Source organism: Phascolarctos cinereus, unplaced genomic scaffold (genome assembly GCF_003287225.1).
Source record: "Phascolarctos cinereus isolate Bilbo 61053 unplaced genomic scaffold, phaCin_HiC Scaffold_4;HRSCAF=312, whole genome shotgun sequence".
Lineage (NCBI taxonomy): Eukaryota > Metazoa > Chordata > Mammalia > Diprotodontia > Phascolarctidae > Phascolarctos > Phascolarctos cinereus.
This window is the reverse complement of record NW_027555847.1, coordinates 728,644,627-728,668,015: the sequence shown is the minus strand read 5'-3', so window position 1 is coordinate 728,668,015 and position 23,389 is coordinate 728,644,627. Positions and strand designations below refer to the sequence as shown.

Here is a 23,389-nt window from a genome sequence, read left to right as displayed (position 1 = left end):
AAAAGTAGAAAACCAAATCGGGGGAAAAAACAGCAGTAGAAACAGAATTTAAAACAAAATTGGGCTATAAAATTTCACTGAGAAAGGAACAAACATACTTTATAAAAAGAAAAGTTTATTAAACTCCAAAATCAATGCATCAAAATAAACCTGAAATGGCATAAAAATTATTTAAAAATGGGAAAAATTATAGAAAAGATATCTTCAATGTTTATAGTAGTGGTGCTGGAAAATTCAGTTGAAGAGCAGCAGGGAGAAAGAATTAAAACAATATCCAAGATTCTAAATCCAGGGAAAGGTTTTTAAAGTTAAAAAAATCCTCAGGCAACTGCCCTCTTAGCATCTGTTGGTGGTATGCTTCTAGCAGTGTAAGCTGAAGACTGTGATGACTTATGAAAACCAGTTCCTCCGCACCACTGGCCTCCACCCTTGGAGGGGTGACATTCTCTGTACCAGCTTCTCTTTAGCTGTGCCTTTCTTTAAAGCGCCCTCCCTAGGCACTAGCTCCCTCTGATGCTGCAGAAGAAATCTGAGGCACTGAAGGCAACTAGCTCTTGAGCAGTGAATCCCAGCTTTTCCTTTGCTACCCAACCAGCCTCAGGCTCTTTGGCCCAGGGAGGGAAATCCAGATATCACTAGAATCTTTTTGTTCATCTTGAGCCTCCAGCTGAGCGTTCCAGCCATTAGAAGACCTGTCCTTCAATGATCTTGGCCACCTGGAGGCAAGAAGCTATCACACTCCTCTTCCTTATATATTTAGCTATTCATTATCTCCTCCCCTCCCACCTGCATTTAAGCAAATGAAATACATACAGACCATTAATGCAGAGATTAACCACAGTTTTATCTTAATAATGCTTTTAAAGGGTAGATGAACAGGAATGTAGAGAAAGACGAACTTTGGACAAAGACATGCTGTTCCTGGAGCAAGAAATATAAGAAGGGAAACAGAATCCTTGCCTTAGATGTGCATCTCCCTTTGGGCAAGTTCAGTAACACGAGGATGTCCCCAGATGCTCCTCTTGGCCCTGGAGTATAGTGCTGACCTCACGGCTGCATCCCTGCTCTCACTTTCCTGGCAACTGGTCTCTTGATGCTCTAATCAACTTCTGGTGAAGCTGTTGCCAGGGCCTTAGTGACCACTCTCTAGACCAATGAGCACCCCACGTGGTGTCTCTGCCCTTTCTCCTGGGGTGGCAGCCTGGCGTAAAGCACTCAGTAGCAGCAGACCAGGTACACAGGGCGCAGGAGTCTGGGGTGCAGCCCACCTTATCATGGACCAACTGACAGCATCACCTGTTCTGCTCTTCCCCAATCCCTTAGGAAAGGTGAGAGGCTTAGCTTTCAGTGACAGTTACAGCCCTCCAGAGGCTCAAGTAACTAAGAATTTTGCCACCAGAGATCTCCACCGCCTGGTTATTCACATACATACATACATACATTTATATATGAGGATGGGAGAGAGAGAAAGCTGCCTGTGTACATCTCCAAAGTTAGCTATTATAAAAAGTAGCCTCAAAGGAGGAAGAATAACAACTCAGACACTCAGAAATTCTCAGGAGACAAAACTCAAGAAAGGAGCCAGAAGTCAAAGTCATGGCCTCAAGCAGCTACATACAAATGCCCAACAAACCATGGCAACCACAGGTCTTAATGCCAGGAGGCAAATCTGACCTCAGAGACATCGATGAGATTTAGTAGGATAAAAACAATGATGGACCCCTCTTAATTCCAGGGCCTTCTCTCTGTTAATTGTTTCCTATTTAACCTGTATATAGCCTGCTTCCTATCAAGTTGTTTGCAAGTTGTCTCCCTCCTTAGAGTGTAAACTCTTTGAGGACAGTTTGTCTTGCTTCTTTTTTGTATCCCCACACTCAGCACAGTGCCTGGCACATAGTAAGTGCTTAAAAAATGTTTACTGATTGAGGACAGCTGGGTGGCGCAGTGGATAGAGCACCAGCCCTGAAGTCAGGAGGACCTGAGTTCAAATCCGGCCTCAGACCAAACACTTGATACTAGCTGTGTGACCCTGGGCAAGTCACTTAACCCCAATTCCTAAAAGCAAAAAAAGAAAGTGTTTACTGATTGACTGAAGTGGGCTTTGACAAGGAGAACTTCATTTGTTCATTAGAGATGAAGCAGAGGAGAAATGTAGGATGACAAGGAGCAGTTTTAAGACATGAAATTGTAAAGAAGAGGACACTCAATACACAGCTTCCAGTTTTTTTTCAAGGTAAAGGAGCAGGCAAGATTTGCAGCTGAGCTGGAGTGAGAGGTGGAGAAGTATGGAATAGGCAGCGAGATGTGGATCCGTCTGGGACAAATAAAAGGGTGAGCAGACATCAGTGAAGACAGAGCTGAGATCAGAGAACACCCACTTGTAAGGGACCCACTTAACACAGTTGTGTGACTTTCTCCAGGAGCAGTGGGGGTAACCCAGTGGTGAGGATTAGCAAGGCATGAGCAGAAATAAGAGGACAAGGAGGGCTTCAAGGGTGGAGGACACTGGATAGTTTCAGTGGTTAATGCAGCTCTTATTGGGAATGACAAATTGTTCTGCACCAACCCTGCGTCATCTCATAGTATAACAAGGTGGCTATTTCTCTCCAATCTGTTTTTAGATTTTAACTTTGTCAAGATTGTGCTGGGCAGTATGTCCTATCTATTGCTGTTTTAATCTATACTGATTAAGCAGTCTTTTAGGTGGTGAACAGAATTTGTACTTTTTAAAGAACTGCCTTGTAGCGCAGTGCTTTTATTTATAAGGGAATGGATCTTAGTCTTAGACGGGTGTATTGTTCTAATACAATTCAATTCAGTTCTACTTATGGGATGCAATATGCACACAAGCACAACATATAAGCAGAATGATTGGGACTCGGGACGGGGGGTGGACGGGACGGGGGGTATTTGGCACAGGGCATGGAAACCTGGAGTCATCAGGAAACAATACTGAGATAACCCAGAAAGCCCTAATAAATACAGAAGACAGAGTCTGAGCTGAGCCTTGATGAGAGCTACAGACTCTAAGAGGCTGAAGAGGGAGAATGTTCCAGGCACAGGGGACACAGCTCGTACAAAGGCACAAAGGAAGGAGATGTGGTGCCACCTTCATGGAAAAGAAAGAAGGCCAATGTGGTTGGAATACATGGAGTATGTAAAGGGGAACAACTGTGAAGTTAATCTGGAAAGGTAGGATGGTTTTAGAATACAAGGAGCTCGAAGTACCCCCAAAGAGAAGTTATTATTTCACGCAGGAAGGAAGAGGAAGCCACTGAAGACTCTTGAACAGACTCACGTCAGATCAGGCTTCTGCTCTAAGAGGCCATTCTGACGGCACAATTTGTGGCGTATAAACTGCTACATGGAGGTACAGGAAACAGGGAGGCCAACAGAAAGGTTGTTCCAAAGGTCTTGTTGACAAAAGAGGAGACCTGGAGCTAGGTGGCCAAACGAGGTGAGTGGAAAGGAACAGTGCTCAACATGTTACAAAGGTAAAATGGACAAGATCTGAGACCGACTGGATAGGAATGGGAGGGAGAGAGATAAGATCTAGGGGACAATAAAAGGAAACAGCTTTGTCAAGGAGCAGGAAGAACCCTTTCTCCATGACTAAGAAAAAAGAGGGCGAGCTCCTGTCAGATTGTGACAATTTTAAAAAAGTATTTTGAGAGTCTAAGTCACCTGCAATATGAGTGGCTGGTTTGGGATTTCAGAAGAGAATGAAATGGTTTGGAACTGCTTCTGTGGGAAATTAGCCAGAATTTACTTCCTCTACAGGATTTCTCTCTAGTTTGAAGGAACTAATTTTTGGCAAAGTTGGTACTCAGGTTGAAAATTTTACATTCACAAGGCTTTACCTTCATAAGGTGTCTCCCCAGTTTGAATTCTGTAATGCTGAGTAAGCTGTTTGCTCAGGCGAAAGTTATTTCCACATTCATTACACTGATAAGGTTTCTCTCCAGTGTGAATTCTCTGGTGTTCTGCAAGTCCTGTCTTTAGGCGGAAGGTCTTCCCACATTCATCGCACTCATAGGGTTTCTCTCCAGTATGAATTCTCAAATGTCCAGTAAGCCCTGTACTTCGACTAAAAGCTTTTCCACATTCGTTACATTCATAAGGCTTCTCTCCAGTATGAACTGTCTGATGTTGAGTAAGATGTGACCTTTGGCCAAAGGCCTTCCCACATTCATTGCATTCATATGGTTTCTCTCCAGTATGAATTCTCTGATGCCGATTAAGCTGTGTACTCTGGCTAAAGGCTTTCCCACACTCAATGCATTCATATGGTTTCTCTCCCGTATGATTTCTCTGATGCTCAGTAAGTCCTATGCTTAGACGGAAGGCTTTTCCACATTCGTTACATTCAAAAGGTTTCTCTCCAGTGTGAATTCTCTGATGTTCTGTAAGTGCTGTGCTAAGCCTAAAGGCCTTCCCACATTCTTTACATTCAAAAGGCTTTTCTCCAGTATGAATTGTCTGGTGTCGACTAAGCCCAGCACTTCGGCGGAAGGCCTTCCCACATTCATTGCATTCATATGGTTTCTCTCCAGTATGAATTATCTGATGTCTAGTAAGCTGTGAGCTCTGACAGAAAGTCTTCCCACATTCATTACATTCATAAGGTTTCTCTCCAGTATGAATAATCTGATGTTGAGTAAGCTGTGTTCTCACTCGGAAGGCCTTCCCACATTCATTACATTCATAAGGTTTCTCTCCAGTATGAATTCTCTCATGTTGAGTAAGTCCTATTCTCTGGCAAAAAGTCTTCCCACATTCCTTACATTCATGAGGTTTCTCTCTGGTATGAATTCTCTGATGCTGAGTAAGTCCTGCTCTCTGACAGAAGGCTTTCCCACATTCGTAACATTCATAAGCTCTCTCTCCAGTATGAATTCTCTGATGTTCAGTAAGTCCTGTTCTATGATGGAAGGCCTTCCCACAGTTCATACATTCATAAGGTTTCTCTCCAGTATGAATTCGCTGATGTATAAATAATCGTGTGCTCAGGCTAAAGGCTTTCCCACATTCCTGACATTCATAAGGTTTTTCTCCAGTATGAATTGTCTGATGCTGAATAAGTGCTGAGCTTTGGTGGAAGGCTTTCCCACAGTCACAACATATGTAAATTTTCTCTCTGGTATGAATTATCTGATGTCTAGTAAGCTTTGAGCGCTGTCGGAAGACCTTTCCACATTCACTGCATTCATAAGGTTTCTCTCCAGTATGGATTCTCTTATGTTCAGTAAGCTGTGAATTCCTACAGAAGGCCTTTCCACATTCCTTACACTCATAAGGTTTCTCTCCAGTATGAATTCTCTGATGCTGAATAAGTCCTGGTTTCTGGCAGAAGGCTTTCCCACATTCATAACATTCATAAGCTCTCTCCCCACTATGAATTCTCTGATGTTCAGTAAGTCCTGTTCTATGATGGAAAGTCTTTCCACAGTCAATACATTCATAAGGCTTCTCTCCAGTATGAATTCGTTGATGTCCTATAAATCTTGAGCTGAAGATTTTCCCAGAGTCATTGTATTCATAAGGTTTCTTTCCAGAATGAATAGTTTGATGCTGAATAAGGGCTGCTCTCTGGTGTAAGCCTTTCTCATAGTCACTGCGTACGTAAGCTTTTTCTCTAGTATGAATCATCTGATGTCGATCAAGCTTTGAGCACTGGCAGAAGGCCTTCCCACAGATTTTACATCTGCAAAGCTTCTCTCCAGTATGAACTTTCTTATGTTCAATAAACTGTGAGTTCCTGGAGAAGGCCTTCCCATATTCCTCATATTCATAACATTTCTTTCCAACATGAACTGGCTCATACTCCATGAGGTCTGATATATAATTAAAGGATTTCCCACATTCATTATACTTGCTCTCTCTATATATATCGTATTTAGGGACACTCTTCTCACTGTCCTGCTGCCTCTCTAAATGAGTACCACATTTCCAGGCTTCTCCCCAACTGAAAGCACAGGGATTATCTCTTTCAAGTCTTTCCTGGGATGGTTCTTGCGTCAGAGGTCTCAGATGTGAAGCTGACTCCTTAGTTTCAAGTCTAGTTTCCCAAACTGAAAGAAAAAAACAAAGAGTAAATATCCTCTGCATCGCCTGCTACACACACAGCTTTTAATCTATCAAGGAATGTTCTTGGCAAAAATAACTTTAGCTCTATAGGAATAAGTAAAGTTCTTCAAAATCCTTCAAGGCCTACACAAATATGTATTATTGTTGTCACCATTATTATGTGAAGGCCAAGTGTATCTTGGAGGGGTGGGCTTGGAGACAGGCCCAGAAACAGCCCTACCTAGGTCTGTGATGTACAAGAAACTGAAGCAATTCTTGAGCGTTGGTAGTGACACCAGGAAGAACTGTGTTCAAATCCTCCTGATACTAACTGTGGGATTATGGGTGAGTAATGGGACTATCCTGAGACTCAGTTTCCTTAGCTATAACATGGAGAAGGCAAGTCAGCTAGGATGTTCTCAAAAGAGGAAACTGAGGCTCAGACTGACTTGGGGACCTGCTCGGGAACATGCTGCTAATCAGCGTCCAAGGTGAATTGTGGCACAAGGTTTTGTGATCCAGCGCTAAGGCCCTTCTCACCAGCCCAGAGAGCTTCTCTACAAACAAGAGTGTCCCTGCTTGGAGCAATTCTAAAGGCAAGAACCAGGACAAATAGATGGAAAATACATAGGCCACCATCAGCTCAAGAAAAAGACTGTGGGTTCTGACAATCTGAACTAGACAGGCCGATTCACAGATTGTTGGGGCTAGAAGATAATTTAGAGATTATCTAGTCCAGGGGTTCTTAACTTTTTTTGTATGTCATAGACCCCTCTAGTAATCTGCTGAAACCTATGGGTCACTTCTTAGAATGTTTTTAAATGCATAAAACAAAATATATGAGATCACAAGGAAACCAAGTAGATAGATATACACTTATCAAACTATTTTTTTAAAAGTTCCGGTTAAGAACCTCTGATATAATCCAAATCCCTCACCTTACAGATAAGGAAATTGAAGCTGGGCAGTTAAATGCAAATAGCAGTAGGGGTAGAACTGGACAGTTCACACACCAAACCTTCCCCTTGTCTTAACTCGCCTACTACTGCTGAGGGCACCACCATCCTCCTAGTCCCCCAGGTTTACAACCCAAGCATCATTCTCCACTACCCACTCTCACCCTGCACATCCAATCAGTTGTCAAGCCCTATGGTTTCTGCCTTCGTAAAGTTTTTCATACATGTCCCTTTCTCTCCTGACCCTGCCCCCACCCTGGTGCAGACCTTCATCACCTCACTTCTGACGACTGCTCCAGCTGCTGGAGAGTCTGCCTGCTTCAAGTCTCCCCTGCTTCCCCCCTCCAAAGTAACTTTCCTACAGAGCAGAGTGACCATGCCACCCCTCTATCCAATAAGCTAGCATGGCTCCTGTTACCTCTGGGATCAAACACAAAATTCTTGGTTTGGCATTCAAAGCCCTTCATAACCCAGCCCCTTCCTACCTTTCTAGTCTTCTTACACCTTACTTCCCCTGCCATACTTTGTGACAGTGACCCTAGCCTCATGGTTCTTCTTCTAAAATACACTCCAGGCTTTTTTAAGGGCTGCCCCCATGCTGGAACTCTCTCCTTCTCACCTTTGCTCCCCGGCTTCCCTGACTGCCTGCAGGTCTCAGCTAAAGTTCTATCTTCAGCAAGAAGCTTTTCCTAGTCCTTCTCAATCTTAGCGCCCTCTCACAGACACTTTTGCTGTTGTTGAACTGTTTTTCAATAGGGTCTTTGTGACCCCATTTGGGGTTTTCTTGGCAAAGATATTGGAGCGGTTTGCCATTTTCTTCTCCAGATCATTTTACAGATGAGGAAAATGAGGCAAACAGGGTGAAGTGAACTGCCCAAAGTCACACAGCTAGTAAGTGTCTGATTTGAACTCAGGTCTTCCTGACTTCAGGCTCAGCGCTCTCTATCCACAGAACCACCTAGCTACCCCATTAGAGTTATTCACTGTTAGGTTTATTATTGAATAAAATTTGGTAGAGAGACTATCAGAAGGGGAGGAGGGAATGGCAAACCACTCCAGTACCTTTGCCAAGAAAACCCCAAATGGGATCATAGTTGGGCACGACTCAGCACACAGTAGGTGCTTACTAAATGTTCATTAATTGACTGTCTATTCAGCAGATGCTGCACCTTCACGCTTCATACAATGAAATGAGCAGCCACACTGACAGTTCAGAAGGCATTTCCTGGGACAGAGACGCTAAGAAGAAGCACCACTTACTCCTTCCTCAGCATGAATATGAACCTTTCCAGAACAGCAGAGCAGTGGGCAGTGAATGGCGGCATCCCAGACTGGAGAGCAGGACTTGCCCTGTGGCCTCCAGCCCTGCCCACACAGGCTTATCCCCCAGGAAGGGCTGCCCACAGCCTCCCCAGGCAACCACCTCTCCTGGGGGACCTCTCCTGCTCAGGAACTTTTCCTCAAAGCCTACACTGGTCTCTCTGTGGCTTCTGCCTATGCTCCTGCTTCAGCCTTCCGGGGCCACTGAGAATAATAATAATGGTAATTATAGCCGACACTGATAGAACCCATACTCCATGCCAGGCACTGTGCCTACACTCTTTGCAATGATCTCATCTGACCCTCACAAGTCTGGGAGTCAGGCGCTGTTATTATCCCCATTTTACAAATAAGGAAACTGAGGCAACCAGACCTGCCCAGGGTCACACAGCTAGTAAGTGTCAGAGGCTAGATTTGAACTCAGGTTTTTTTGACTCCAGGCCCAGTGCTCTATCCACTGCATGAATCCCTCTCCAAATACTTGAAAACAGCTCTGCTCCACCAAGTCCCTCTGCTTTCCAGGCCTTTCCCTTTTGTTCCCCTTCCCTACCTTTTCCCTTTCCTTTCCTCTCCTCCCTCCCTTCCTCTCTCTTTTCCAAACAGCAAAGGATAAAGGCCTGTAATCATGAATAACTTAACTAAGCAGAACTGCGTATAATCCTACAGTTGGGAAAAAAGAAAAAGACCTTCCATGAAATAAAGGACTTCCAAGAATTCTTGAAGAAAAGCCCAGAACTGAACAGAAACTTTGAAATGCAGAGGACTCGAGATAACTATAAAAAGGTAAATGAATGAGCAATCACACTGAAGGTGGACTAAAGGATGAGCAGTTTACATTCCAATATGGAGAGATGATACGCATGCCCCTTCAGAATCCCATCAACATCAGGGCTCACAGAGGGAATCTTATGAGAGGGCCTGTAAGGAGTTTTGTCATGTTTTGAAGATCCTGAAAGAAGAAAAAGGAAGAAAAAATGTCTATTAGGTTAAAAAAATTAGAGGAGAAATGGAGACCTTATTATAGCTCATAATGGGAGTGTGCAACCAGAAATCTATACAAATGTGGGGAGCAGGCATTACCTGAACCTCACTTTTATCTCAACTGCTCAAAGGAAGGTAGAACATTAAATATACACATAACAATTTTGGTGTAGAAATAAAGTACTCAACAAGGAAACAGAAGGGAGCAGAGAGAGACTAATGGAGGAACTAACAGGAAGGGTAGATTCATGTAAGAATTAGACATAACTAAAACAAACTCTAAGCCCAGAGGGTAGGATCATGAAGAGGAGGGTAAAATGAAAAAAAGGTGTGTGTGTGTGTGTGTGTGTGTGTGTGTGTGTGTGTAGGAACAAAACGAAGAGGGGGTGGAGAGCAAAAGCTAGGAAAAAACATAAAAGAACAAGAGGGACAGACATCAATGAGTCAACACTGTGACTGTGAAAGGGAAATGGAAAGCAGATGGATCTGGAAGCAGAAACCAACAGTGCTACTGGTGAAAAACACTGGAACATATAGATACACAACATTAAGATGAGGGGTTGGAGCAAAATTTATTACACTTTAGCTGAACTCAAAAAAAGCAGTGGTAGTGATCATTATTTAAGACAAGGAAATAATAAAAATAGACTTAATCAAAAGAGATAAACTGTATTTTGCTAAAAGGTACCATAGACAATAAATCATCTTTAATACTTAACATAAAATAAAATGAATGACATAGCACCTAAATGTTTAAAGGAAAACCTCAATGATTTACAGGGAAAAATAGATAATAAAATCAAAGTAGTGTCTGACCTCAACATATCCTTTTCAGACCTAGAAAAATCTAGTAAAAGTAATAAACTAGAAAAAAATTAAGGCTTGAACAGATTTTAGAGAAGTTAGATATGATAGAATGCTATATCTAGCTAGTATGGAGTTCAAATAGGAATATAAATATTGTCAGTTGTGTGCAGCACCTTTATGAAAACTGATTACATGTTAGGACAGAAAAAATCATAAATGTGAAAAATAGAAATATTAAACACATTCTTTATTCACATCAGTGCAATAAAAATTATATGAATTAAGGGGTATTGAAGAAAAGATGACAAGTCTTTTGGAGACTTAATCCTAAAGAACTGGATGCTTAAAGACATCATGGAAATAACCAAAATTTTATTTAAAATAATCATAACAATGAGACAACATAAAGATATTTTGGAGATGCAACTAAAGCAATACTAAGAGGAAAATTTACATCTCTAAAAAGCTGCATGAACAAATGAAAGAACAGGCTAACAAACTGGACATCTAACTTTAAAAAAAAACCAACCTAGAAAATCAACAAATTCTAAAATCTCAATTAAACACCAAAATAGAAACCCTGAAACTCAGAGATAAACAAAACTGAAAGCAAAGACAAACAAAAAAACACTGACTAAATAAAATTTAAATCGTTTTAGAAGGGAAAAAACAATAAAATAGATAAACCATTAACCGATCCGATTAAAAAGAATGAGGAAAACCAAATTACCAGGACCAAAAAATGAAAAAGGAGAATTCACTACACATGAAGAAGAAATTAAGGATATAACTGAAAATCACTTTGTCCAGCTATATGGGGTATTTAGGTATAAGCCTACAATAAACAAATATTTACAAAAACATAAACTGCCTGGATTAATGGAGTAAGAAACAGAGAATTTAAACAATTCAAACTCAGAAAAACAAACTGAATAAGACATGAATGAACTTTCAGAAGGAAAAAAAAACCCGAAGACAAGATGGATTCACAAGCAAATTCTTATTTTAAAGTTAATGCGACTTAATCTGTCTCTAAGACTACATCAATGTTTATTAGGGACATTGGTCTGTAGTTTTCTTTCTCTGCTTTGCCTCTCCCTGGTTTAGGTATTGAGAACCTATTTGTTTCATACAGACTGAAATATCTTCTTTTCTTATGACTGCAGATAGTTCATGTAGTTTTGGAATTAACTGTTCTTTGAAAATTTGATAGCTTTCAATTGTAAACTCATCTGGTTCTATAGTATTTTCTTCCCTTTGGAGAGTTCATCTGTAGTCTGTTCAATTTATTTTCCTGACACTGGATTATTTAAATAGTCTATTTCTTCTTTTATTAATATGGGCATTTTATATTTTTTAAATATTCATTTATCAGTTTTGTTGACATAGGATTGGTGAAGGACTTTGTGATAATTTTCTTTATTTCTTCAATTGTGAATTCTTTTTTATTAGTTTGAGATTTTTGATTTCTCAAGTATTTTAAGTTATATGTATTTTTCATTTATGCTTTCTCTCTTTTGTTGATGAAAGCATTTAGAGATATAAAAGTTACCCTCAGATCTGTTTTAGCTACATCCCGTAAGTTTTGGCATATTTTCTCATTACTATCATCTCTTTTGATGACATTTTCTGTTGTTACAATTTTTCTTTAACTCACCCATCAATTCTTTAGAATTATGCTAGTCTCTGATTACTTTTAATTCTTAGGCCTTTTATCGAATATACCATTTATTGCATTTTGTTCAATAGTATTTTTGCTTTTCAACATTTTGTGGTGAGGCTTTTATGGTCAATTTTTATAAAAGTACCGTGTATAGTGTACACTAGTATGTAAATTCCTTTTTTTTTTTTTTGGCTAGGCAATGGGGTTAAGCGACTTGCCCAGGGTCACACAGCTAGTAAGTGTTATGTGTCTGAGGCCAGATTTGAACTCAGGTCCTCTTGAATCCAGAGCTGGTGCTCTATCCACTGCTCCACCTAGCTGCCCCTGTAAATTCCTTTTGATTCCCATGCAGTAATCACAAGAAAGACATCATACCTTTTTTTCTCCCCCAATGTATTATGCAGGTCCTTCATGTCTTTTTTTTTTTTCCAGTTAATTTGTCTAGATCTGAAAGGGGTATGCTATGTCCCCACACTATTACAGAGCTACTATTTATTTCTCACTCCAATTCAATTACTTTCCTTTTAATTATTTAGATGTTATCCTACACACACACACACACACACACACACACACACACACACACGTACTAATATTGCTTGGTTATCTATGAACATCTATCTTGGTTACCTATGGAAATTAAACACAATTTAATTTCCCCACTTCTCACTTTGTATCTTGTCTATTTATGATAGTATTATCTGAAATGTGACTGTTATCCCTGTTGCTGAGAGTTTAGCTGAAGCATGAGATTTTGCTCTAGACCCAATTCTTATGTTTCATGTTTCTTATGAACATCATAATCAGATCCTGCTTTCTAATAATCTGCTACTCTTTTCCATTTTATGGCTGACTTGATCTCATTTACATGCTTAAGTTCTGACTGTAAATTGTATATTTTCCTCCATTCTGTCCTCTGGTACTTTTCAGTCAATAAACATTTATTAAGTGCCTACAATGTGTGCAGGCACTGTGCTACATTAGGGATACCAAACAAAAACAAAGACAATCCTTGCTCTCAAGGAGCCTACAATCTACTAGAAGCAAGACAACACACACAAAAAAAAGGAAGCTGAAAAGCAATGGGGGGGGGTGACAGGAGGAAGGTACCTGGTATGGGAGCATGATGGAGAAGTTCAAGAGCAGGACAGCTGGTGGTAAATGGGGAGAAGACTGAGGTGTGCCCCCTCCTTAAATGGAAACCCTGGAGCCCATATCCCTGCCCTCCAATAAGAGAGTCCAATCAAAAGGACAGAGGACATTGATGAGATGTGAGTACCAGGCAGATTTAACTTTGCAGGATAATGAAATTTCCCCATGATAAGTTTCCTGGTGAAGGAAGACATGATGGAGAGGTCCAAAGAAGTCCAAAAGCAAGGTAGCTCTTTGCTTGCATCTCTCTCTTTACAAATAAGGTGGTAGAAAAGTGTGAGTCTGCATGTTGCTTGTGATCTTAAACAGCCTTTTTCCTCTCTGGTACAGCTCTTCTCATGCCCCTCCCCTGCCTTCAATGCCAGTTTTTCCTTTCACTTTCCATTCAGGGTTCTCTCTAACAACAGAGTTTGTTTTCCTTGACAATTTACTTACCTAACCTTCAGACTCTTCTCTACCCTTCCCTTATTACTGTCCTCTCTTTCCCTTCTGAGTTCATGTAATTCTATAGCAAAATCTCTGTGTAATTAATTATGTTTAGTCTTAATCCAGACCCAATTCAGAGGAAAGTGAGATTCATGTGATGCCCTTTCACTCCCTCCATTGATTTCCTTGATGGATTGATTGACTTGGCCAGTCAAGAAGCATTTATTAAATGCCTACCATGTGCCAGGCACTGCTGAGCACTGGATGGCTATATATACTTCCACTTACACACCTCTTTTATGCAATAGTAATTTCCTTCACCCTCTTTCATCTTTTCTTCTCCAGTATTATCCCGTGCCTCCCATTTTTGTCTTCTAAGACCATCAAAAAAATCAGTAGGCCTTCTGTTATTTTAACCTTGCCCTGCGACCCTTAAAGATATTAGGATTCTGAGAAAACATCTATTTCTCATCCCCCAATTAACATGTAAACAATTCATCTTTTCATATTCTATTTTGATTAAACATATATCTTTTGATGTTTCTCTTGGCACATGCATTTCCATTTCAAGATATCTATTCAGTTCTGGTTATTTCATCAGGAACACTTGGAAATCCTCTATTCTATTAAATGTCCATTTCTCCCAAAATGATTATATTTGCTTTTAATGCATAGGTTGTCTTATCCTGTGTCTTTTGGAATATTGTATTCCAAGCTCTGCTCTTATTTGGGTGGCAACTGCTAAGTCTTATACGATGCTTATTGTAGCTACTTGGTGCTTGAACTCCTTCCTTTTGGCTGCCTGTGTTTCTTCCTTTACCCATAAGTTCTGGATTTGGGCTATGGTGTTCCTAGGAGTTTTTAATTTGGAGTTTCTTTTCAGAGGTGACAGGATTATTTCCATTTTGACTTTGGCTTCTGATTCAAAGAGTTCTGGAAGTTTTTAGTTATAGTTTCTTGATACCTGGTATTGACAATTTTTTCTGACGAGTTTGCAGATAACCTGATAACTTGCAGCTAGGTGGTACAGTAGATAGAGCCCTGGTTCTGGAGTCTGGACAACCTGAGTTCAAATCCAGAACAGACACTAGATGTGTGACTCTGGGCAAATCACTTAACCTGCCTGCCTCACTTTCCGTAACAATAAAATGGCTATAATAATAGCACCTACCTGCTAGGGTTGTTGTAAAGATGAAATGAAATGATCTCTGTGAAGCACTGAGACCAGTGCGTGGTACATAGTGGGCACTTAATAAATGCTTGTTCCTTTCCTTCTTAGATTATGTCTTTCTGACCTGCTTTCCAAGTCAATTATTTTGGATATTATATTTCTTACATTTTCTTTTCCTCCAATCTTTTGGATCTGTTTCATATTTCTTGTTGTCTATTGAGTTGCTGTCTTCCATCTGGCCCAATATAAGTTCAAGGACATTCCAATACTGAAGGAGGTTTTCCACCATTTGTTCTAAGGTGCCACTCTTTCCTCTTAGCTTCTCTGTGCTCATCTCTTTTATTACTTTCAGCTGTCCTGTAGTCCCCAAACACTCTTTTTCTGTGCAGACTTTACTTGCACTTTTCGTGGGGTTACAATCCTCTTTGGAGTTACTCCCTAGAGGGAGCAAGGTGGCACAGCAGATAAAGTGCTGGACTCAAAGTCAGAAAGACCTGAGTTCAAATCAAGCCTCACAAACTTTGCTGTGGTATCATGGGCAAGTCACTTAAACTCTCTCTGCCATAGTTTTCTCAACTGCACATGGGGTCATGATGTACCTGCTTCCTACATTTGTTGTGAGAAAAAATGAGAATATTTTTAAAGTAAGCTCTTAATAAATCCATCCTTCCTTCTGATCTCTCTAACCAATGCTGTTTCCTTATGGTATTGAGTTTTCCTTGATTTGTTCATCTTGGCCTCGAGCTTTGAGCTTTGTTCAAGCTCAACAACTGAGTGGCATGGGCAGATCTTACCTGGTCCTGACAACAGTAGACTAGACTAGGTTTCAGGAGGAAGTTGGAAGGAAGGAAGCAGGGAAATAAGCATTTATTAAGCCCTACTATGTGCCAGGCACTGTGCTAATGATTCACAAATGTTACCTCATCTGATCCTCACAACAATCCTAGCAGTTGGGTGCTAGTACAATACTCATTTTACAGCTGAGGAAAATGAGGTAGGCTGGTGAAGTGACCTGCCCAGCATCAAACAGTAAGTGTCTAAGGACAGATGTCCAGTACTCTGTCCACTATGCCACCCAGCTGCTGATAAACAGAACTGACCATATTAATAAGAACAACAAAAATCACAGGAGTATAGCAGTATCAAAGGGGACAAAAAAGTGATCCACTGGAGAAGGAAAGGTAAACCACTCCAGCATTTCTGCCAAGAAAACCCTATGGCCAGTATTAAAACGCTATGGGGTCGCAAAGAGGTGGACACAACTGAACAACAAAAATGGCAACATGTACAGGGAAGGTTTTTTGACAGAACACAATACTCATTTTTTATTAAAAACACTAGAAAACACATGAGTACATGGATCTTTTCCTAATAAAGGAAACAGTATTTATGTAAAACTAAGATCCAGCATGATTGGTAATGTGGATAAATTCTTTCCAGTAAGGTCGGGGTTAAAGCAAGAACGTGCACTGTCACCACTACTATATAATAGTCCTAGAAATTCTAGCTATAGCAATAAGACAAGACAAACAAATTGAGGGAAAGAGAAAAAGTTATCACTTTTTTTCAGATGATTTGATGGCGTACTTGAAAAGAACCCTAGAATCGAGAAAACTGAAACAATCACTTCAGCAAGGATGAAGGATACAAAGTAAACCTACATAAATCACCAATATTTTTGCATATAGGCAACAAAATCTATCAAAAAGAGATAAAAAGAGAAATACTTAAAATACTGGGGAGTCTACCTGCCAAGACCCACAGAGGAATTATATGAATCCAAGTGTGAAGCAGTAATAACATGGAGGAAGACAGACCTAAACAACTGCAGAACTATCAATTGGTCCTAGTTGGAAAAAACCGATGTAATAAAAATGACAATAATACCTACATTAATTTATTTATCCAGTGCTGTACCAATCAAACTCAAAAAGAGTTACGTTAGGGAATTAGAAAAAATAACAAAATAAAAGGTCAAGAATCTCAAGGGAAATAATGAAAAAAGGTGGGAAGGATGAAGCCCTGGCGATACAGATCTCAAATGATGCTGCACAGTGGTGACCATCAAACTGATCTGGTTGAGACTAATCAGCAGAACAGCTGACATACACAACACAGTCAGTTAACAAACGTTCATGAAGTACCTACTGTGCCAAGCACAGTGTAATACAAAAGAAGGTTAGGGCTAGAACCATTTCTAATGCAACTCCAAAAGTCCCTGTTCTTAAGAGTGCTCAGACTAATGAAGGAGACAGTGTGAAAAGAACTATGTGTAGACAAGCTACAGATGGATAAACTGGAAATACCCAACAGAGGGAAGGTGCTGGAATTAAGGGGGCTTGGGAAAGGCCTCCCGTAGGAGGTGGGATATTAGCTGGGGACTCAAAGGAAGCCAGGGCAGTTAGCAGACGGAGATAAGGTAGAGAGAACGCTTGGACTTGGGAGACAGTGTCTTGTTCACAGAACAGCCAGGAGGCCAATGTCACTGGATCAAAGACTAGGTGTCAGGGAGAAGGTCGAAGAAGACTGGAGAGGTAGGAGGGGGCAGGTTATGAAGGGCTTTGAAGGCCAAACAGAGGACTGACTATTTGGTTCTGGAGGTGACAGGGAGTCACTGGAGTTTACTGAGGGCGACGTGATCTGACTCATGCTTTAGGAAAATCACTTTGACGCTGAGTGGAGGAAGGACACGAGTGGGGAGGGACTTGAAGCAGGGAGAGCAGTTGGAAGGCTTTTTCTAGTCCCTTGTGACGTGACAAGGGCCCATCCTGTGGCAGTGCCAGAGAAGAGGAGGGGGCATATGCCAGAGCTGTTTTGAAGGCAAAGACTTCAGAATTCTGATCAGTGAAATGATCGGCTATGAATTTAGAAGACAAGATAATGAAAAATGCCACCCACATCATGACGGGGGTGACAGAGCAATGTGCAGAATGAGAGCCCCATTTATGGACAAGAGCAGATGGGGTCTCATTTCAACATGCTCATGTGTTACAAGACAAAATTTCCTACATTCTTCCCAGTGGTGGTGGGAAGAGGTGGAAAGGAGGGAAAAAACTATCAATAACTGAAAAATTCATTTAGAGGAATGAAAATAAAGACATTTCTTCCCAGAACCTCCTTTGTGTGGAAGGGCACAGACCTGCCATCCTACGCTCTCCAGGATTCATCACCAGGCCCGAGGTGGGCACCTTCCTCTCCCCTCCTAGCTTTTGGAGCCTCCTGTGCATGAAGGAAGGGAACCTTGTCCGTCTTTGGACATCCTTGGCAATGCCAGAGATTAGCCCAGTGTCTGGCACACAGTGGGCATTTCATAAGTGCAGGCTGGCTTTATAGTTTGGCTCTTCTCCCACAAGGTGGCTGCTGTCTGGGTTTCCAGGACCTGCCAAACATTCCTGACAGCAGCTCACAGTAAGCCCTCTGAGGCGCACCTGGGGCAGGTCACCTGAACACACCACAGACAGCCTGGGCATCACCTCCCAGCTGGCCATCTCCGATCCTGCCAGGGGAATCTGGTTTTACTTGGAGAAGAGTTGGAAATGAGTAGCTTTGCATTCTCTGTGCGTGCACCCAAGCAAAGATCCTGCCCTTTACAGCATTCTCCCTTTATGGTTTCAGATACTTTTGAGAACACGATCCCTCCCTGGCTGAGGCAGCTCAGCCCTTCTCCACAGGCTGGGCAGCTGCCAGGAGGGGTCACTGGCCCCCCCGCAACGCGCCTCCCCTTACGCAACCAACCCAGCTGCCTGCACTGACTCACTCACCTGCACGGCTGCTCCCTGGCGCGTCTCCCTCGGGCATCCAAGGTCCTTCCCCTCTCTCCAGCTGGCAGACGACATCTGGACTGGAAACAGCAAGCCCTGCCCATTGGAAACAGGAGAGAGTTGGAGCCCTCAGCCCCCTCTGAGTCCACTCTTAGCCCTGGAAAGTACGCGTGCTGGGAAGGGCTCGGGGGGGCCCAGGGGCCCTTAGAAGGGCTCTTCACTGGGGTCACAAGGATTGGGGGAGAAGCCTGGCCCTGAGCGCACAGAGGGTCAGGGGGCCACCACCCTTTCAGCTTCCAGTGTTCAAAGCAAAGACCTTTCCTCAGTGACCTGCCCCTTGGCCACAAGAGGGACCCTCTGCCCCTCCTTGGCAAATAGCCCACACTCCAGACACCCCACAGCATTTACTAATGGAATGAAGCAAAGATTCTTCCCAGGGTCCTCACCTAGGCACACCAGGTTCCCGTAGTTCTCCAGCATCACCTCCCGGTACAGTTCCTTCTGGGTGGGGCCCAGGTGCCCCCACTCCTCCCAGGAGAAGTCCACGGCCACGTCCTGGAAGGTCACTGACCCCTGAAAGACCAAAGACACTTGTGCTCACCCAGGGACTGTCCCTCATATAATGTGGAAGGAGAGGGCATGCTGGCAGGACGCACAGGGAGTTGCGCTCGGTGTCTGGGCTTCTGAATGCCTTGGGTGAAACATCTAGGGAGCGCCTGCCGTATGCACAGGCCGTCCCAGGTTCTGAATCATGCAGCAAGATGGCAGTTAACAGCAGCCCGCATTTCTATGGCACTTTTTGGCTCGTGTAATTTGTAACACCCGTGTGAAGCAGGTGCCAGAGGCATCCACTTTCCCCTCAGAAATGGCTGTGTAAAGTGGTTTTTGTGTAAGAAGCTATGGACCCAGAATGAGAAGGAAAGAGACAGAGGGGGGGAAATCTTTGAAAAATATTTCTACTAAAAATCTGATATTTAGGGCAGCAAGTTGATGCAGTGGATAGAGCACCACCCCAGAGTCAGGAGGACCCAAGTTCAAATCTGGCCTCAGACACTTACTAGCTGTGTGAGCTTGGGCAAGTCACTTCACCCCGACCGCCTCCAACCTTCCCCAAAACAAAGGAAAAAAAACCCTGACATTCAAAATCTAAAGGAATCGCTGACAGCCAGTTTACCACCTGAATCTAAGCAAAGTGACTTGGGATACCCCACGGTCCACAGTAAGAATGATGATAACAGACAAGAGTGCTCTCAACAGATGTTGACACAGGTCGAGATGGGCACACGGAATGGGCCTTCACATGGGAGAGAGTCCAGGGAAGGAAGCTTCCCCTGCATACACAATCCAGTTGTATGTCCTCCCCTTGGTCTGCCTCAGTTTCCACATCTGTAAGATGAGGGAGATCCCTTCTGCTCTCCCTCGGATCCCACAATTCTTCTCTGTTGTATTGGAACAGAGAGGGGGTGAGGTGGCAGCCCAGGGGCCCACGGTCAGTGCAGAGCAGACGCCAGACTGGATCCCAGCTCTGGGGCTGGCTTTTGCTCCTCTGCCGGCCCTGACACACCACACCTTGGGCCAGCTCCCTTAGAGAGAAGATAACTGGATTCTAGGCCCACTCCTTCTCCCTCCACGCTCCGTGGGTCTTGTCAGGTCAGCTAGAGGCCTGGCCAGCTCATCCACATGGCTGGTGTGCGTGTGTAGAGGAAGATGAGGAGGCAGCCCCCACCAACAGAAACCCAAGCTGACCCCAAGCCCTCTCTGACAAAGGCCAGGCACAGTCTAGTTTTCCGGCCCCCAGAGAGTCCAAGGGGAGTGTGGCTGGCTAAGGATTAGAAAGCTCATTGGGTTAACTATGTGCGAGTCAGCAGGACAGGAAAGTCAACCAGCCCTCGCCCTCAAGCTCATACCCAGAGCAAAGCTCCAGCTGCCAGGCGGAGGGAGAGGCCCCACCACAGTCGGCCATCACCTTCTATCCTGTCTCCCTCGGCTTGGCATTCAAGGCCCCCTGCAGTGCAGACACTCCACAGGGGGCTGGTCTCAATGGTGGTCTTGGGGAGCAGGCTGGGAGCAGGGGCCTGGGTCTATTGCCAGGGCCCTCAGGGCAGCAGCTGGTGCTCGTGAAGGTGAAGAGGGCTGGGAGCCTTTCCAAAGGAGCTGTGGCGCCATGAAGAGGGCTGGGCTTAGGACTGGCCGCAGGCATTTACCACCTGGGCGACCCTCGTCTAGGACGGAGGAAAACCATGGCGCCTTGTGCACAGGGTTATTAGGAGGTCTCGTGGGCAGGGCTGGAGCACGGCCAGCGGTCTGAAGGCTGAGACAGCAGCGGTTTACAGACAGACACAGCCAAACCCCTCAGCAGAGGAGGAGGACCCTGGGGCACCAGGCGCCCCTGTGCCATCCAGTCTCCAGTTGCTCCCTTCTCAGGGCCTAGCTCCTCTTAGCCTGGCTCACGAGGCCCCTCCCAGCTCTAATGACCCAGTCAGCACTTTGGGCTAGAGTGTATGGAAAAGACAAACTCCTGCTTACCTGCTGGGCCCAGGCTGTCAGGGGCCCCGAGGCCATTCTGTCCTCAAGCCTCCCTTTACTTTGGGAAAAGTACAGTCCTTCGAAGGCCAACCTGAAGGAAAAGGCAGATGGGATGAAGAGTGAGGACAGGTATATTAATACCGACATTCTGGAAACATCTGGAATTAAGCAAGCAAAGTTCCTGAACTATTCCGACCCTTGGACTCCATGATCCCAAGACTAGATGCGTACCCCGAGAAGGTCCATGATAGAACGAAAGGCCCTTAGCCTGAGATATTCCCAGCAGCCCTTTTGTGGTAGAAAAAAACTGGAAATAAATTGGGCACTCACTGATTGGTTCTTTAAGTATAAGTGAATTCTAGTGCAGGAGCAGAACCAAGAGAGGAGGGAGGAAAGGACACCGAATGCCAATAAAAACAGCGGCAGGCCGCGGGGGAGGTGTTCACTTGGTGGCAAGGCAGGGCTGGATGGGGGTAGGGGGAAGAGGGAGCAATCACCTGTACACAGTACACAAGGCAGCAACATCCCTTTATTAAGAAAGAATAAGAAACAGGAGAAGGACGTTAGGCTGGCCTTCCAGCCCTGAGGCAGGAGAGTAGGGGGTGGGGGGCATTCCTCCACAGATGTTTGTGACACTTCTATTAAGAGCCAAACCTCAGCCACGGGGAAGCGCTGTCAGAGCAGCAGGGGCCACGGTGAGGAAGCCCCCACCCGCCTGGGCTCACGCTCTGCTGGGGCACGGAATGATCACAGCTCCTGCTGCTCCACCCTGGTGCAGACCTGCCCGTAACCTGGCCCCTCCTACCTCTCCAGCCTTCAAACAACCAATCACTCCACATTTATTAAGCACCTACTACGTGCCAGGCACTAAGTGCTGGGGTACAAAAAGAGCCCTCAAGGGGCTCAGTCTAATGGGGGAGAAACACGCAAACAACTACGTACAAAGCAGGCTATGTACAGCATAATTAGGACATAACGAACAGAGGGAAGGCCCCCTGTGGAAAGTCAGCAGTCGAGTGCAGGAAGGAAAATGTTCTAGGCACGGGGACAGCCAGAAATCGTGCCCAGAGCCCAGGGATGGAGGGTCTTGCTCACGTAACAGCCTAGAGCCCGGGGTCACTCAATGGAAGACTGGAAAGGCAAGAGAGGGCATGTTAATAGGGGCTTTGAATGCCACACAGAGCCTAACTGTACGTGTGTGTGGGTGACCAGGCTGGACAGGGTGCGCAATGGAGGGGGATGGGCAGCTAGGGCCCTAGGCCAGGCATGAGGGGACGAGGCCCTGCACCTGGGAAGGGGAGGTGGCGGCATCAGAGGGGAGACGGGGGCACGCTGGAGGATTAGCAAAGGCAAAATGGACAGGAGTGAGCCACCCAGGAAGACCTGCTTCTGGGAGCCCGGGGGATGAGAGCACGGGATTTGGAAGGTCCGTGGAAAGACTACGAGGTCTGCTCTGGACCTGTCCAGTTTAGCACGTGCAGTGGGTACCCATAGACGCCAGACAGAGGTCAGCAGTGAGGCCGGGCCAGGATGGGGAAATCTGGGGGTCACCAGCCAGGGATGGTCATTAAGCCCGTGGGAGCTGATGGGCCACCGGGGGAAGTAGGACAGAGGGAGAAGAGCAATGGGCCCTGAGGGACCCCAGGGTGAGGCGGCGTGGTCTGGAGGATGGAGACAGAGGAGGATCTGGTGGTCAAAGGCAGAAGAGAACCCGGAGAAAGAAGTATGGGGAGGAAGAAGTGACCCAGGGTCCAAGGCTGCAGAGGCCACAGAGGACGAGGATAGAGGGAGGGCCTGGTGCCGGACCGTGCAGACTGGCCCTGACCAGACGCCCCTCCTGGCAGTCCTGCTACAAGGGCTCAAGGGGTTGGGTGGGTGGCACGTGTCGCTGACGTCATCGCCGCCTTCCCAAGGGGCGGGGAGGGTACCACGTAAGTGGGAGTGGCGCTGCGGGGGGGGGCTGGAGTGGGGTCACTCGGCCTGGGTCAGGTGGTGGAGGAGGAGGGGCAGAAGGCATCTTTCTCCTGGCCCTGCCCCGCCTCAAGGAGACCTTGCCTGTCCCGCCTTCACCCCTTTGCCCAGGATGCTCCGGCCTTGAATGCCGCACTAAGGGAAGCGCGCCTCAGGGAAGTAAGGCAGGGCCCCACGCAGCCCCGGAAGGCGTGGAGCGCCGCAAGGACGCAGAGGGGGGCGTAGGGAAAGAAGGCGCTGACCAATGAGCGCGCACGCTCGCCGAGGGGGCGGGACCTGCAGGCTCGGACTGCGCACTCGCAGGGGAGGGGGCCGAGCCCCGTCCCCCCGCCCCCTCCCTGAAGCCCGGAAATGAGGGCCACTCCGTCCGCCCCGACTCACCCCGGACTCTGAGTCCGCGGCCCAGGCCCCGGCGGCGGCTGAGGAAGGAGCGGAATCGAGGTGACTGCAAAAACGCGCAGGATGGCAGGGGCCTGACGTGGCGGAAGTGATGAGACCCCCCCCCTTCGCGCCGGAACCCCGCCCGGAGGCGAAGGGCGCGCCCGCCCGGCCCTCTGGGAAATGGAGTCCGCCGGCCCGGTCCACTGCT

General features: G+C 45.1%; 1 protein-coding gene across 2 annotated transcripts; it reads right to left on the bottom strand.

Moving 5' to 3' along the window:
- Window positions 1–83: 83 nt before the first annotated feature.
- On the bottom strand, window positions 84–23,374 carry LOC110201733 (uncharacterized). Of its 2 annotated transcripts, XM_020977571.2 has the most exons (6): window positions 23,182–23,374; window positions 20,830–20,920; window positions 18,750–18,876; window positions 18,304–18,399; window positions 9,178–9,291; window positions 84–6,071 (listed from the first exon to the last, which is right to left on the bottom strand). In XM_020977571.2, exons 2-6 carry the CDS (start codon window positions 20,863–20,865, stop codon window positions 3,847–3,849), a joined length of 2,598 nt encoding a protein of 865 aa, XP_020833230.2. In that variant the 5' UTR covers window positions 20,866–20,920; window positions 23,182–23,374; the 3' UTR covers window positions 84–3,846. The 2 variants fall into 2 exon arrangements, with proteins under 2 accessions (XP_020833230.2, XP_020833232.2); XM_020977573.2 differs by lacking the exon at window positions 9,178–9,291 and having other exon boundaries at window positions 85–6,071.
- Between the last annotated feature and the right edge of the window lie 15 nt (window positions 23,375–23,389).

Coding starts and splice junctions, on each gene's coding strand:
- LOC110201733 (XM_020977571.2), bottom strand. CDS start 20,865: ATGGCCTCGGGGCCCCTGACAGCCTGGGCCCAGCAG. Junction 18,400..18,749: donor CGGGAACCTGGTGTGCCTAG/GTGAGGACCCTG, acceptor TCCAATGGGCAG/GGCTTGCTGTTTCCAGTCCA. Junction 6,072..9,177: donor TCATCTCTCCATATTGGAAT/GTAAACTGCTCA, acceptor TTTTTCTTTCAG/TTTGGGAAACTAGACTTGAA.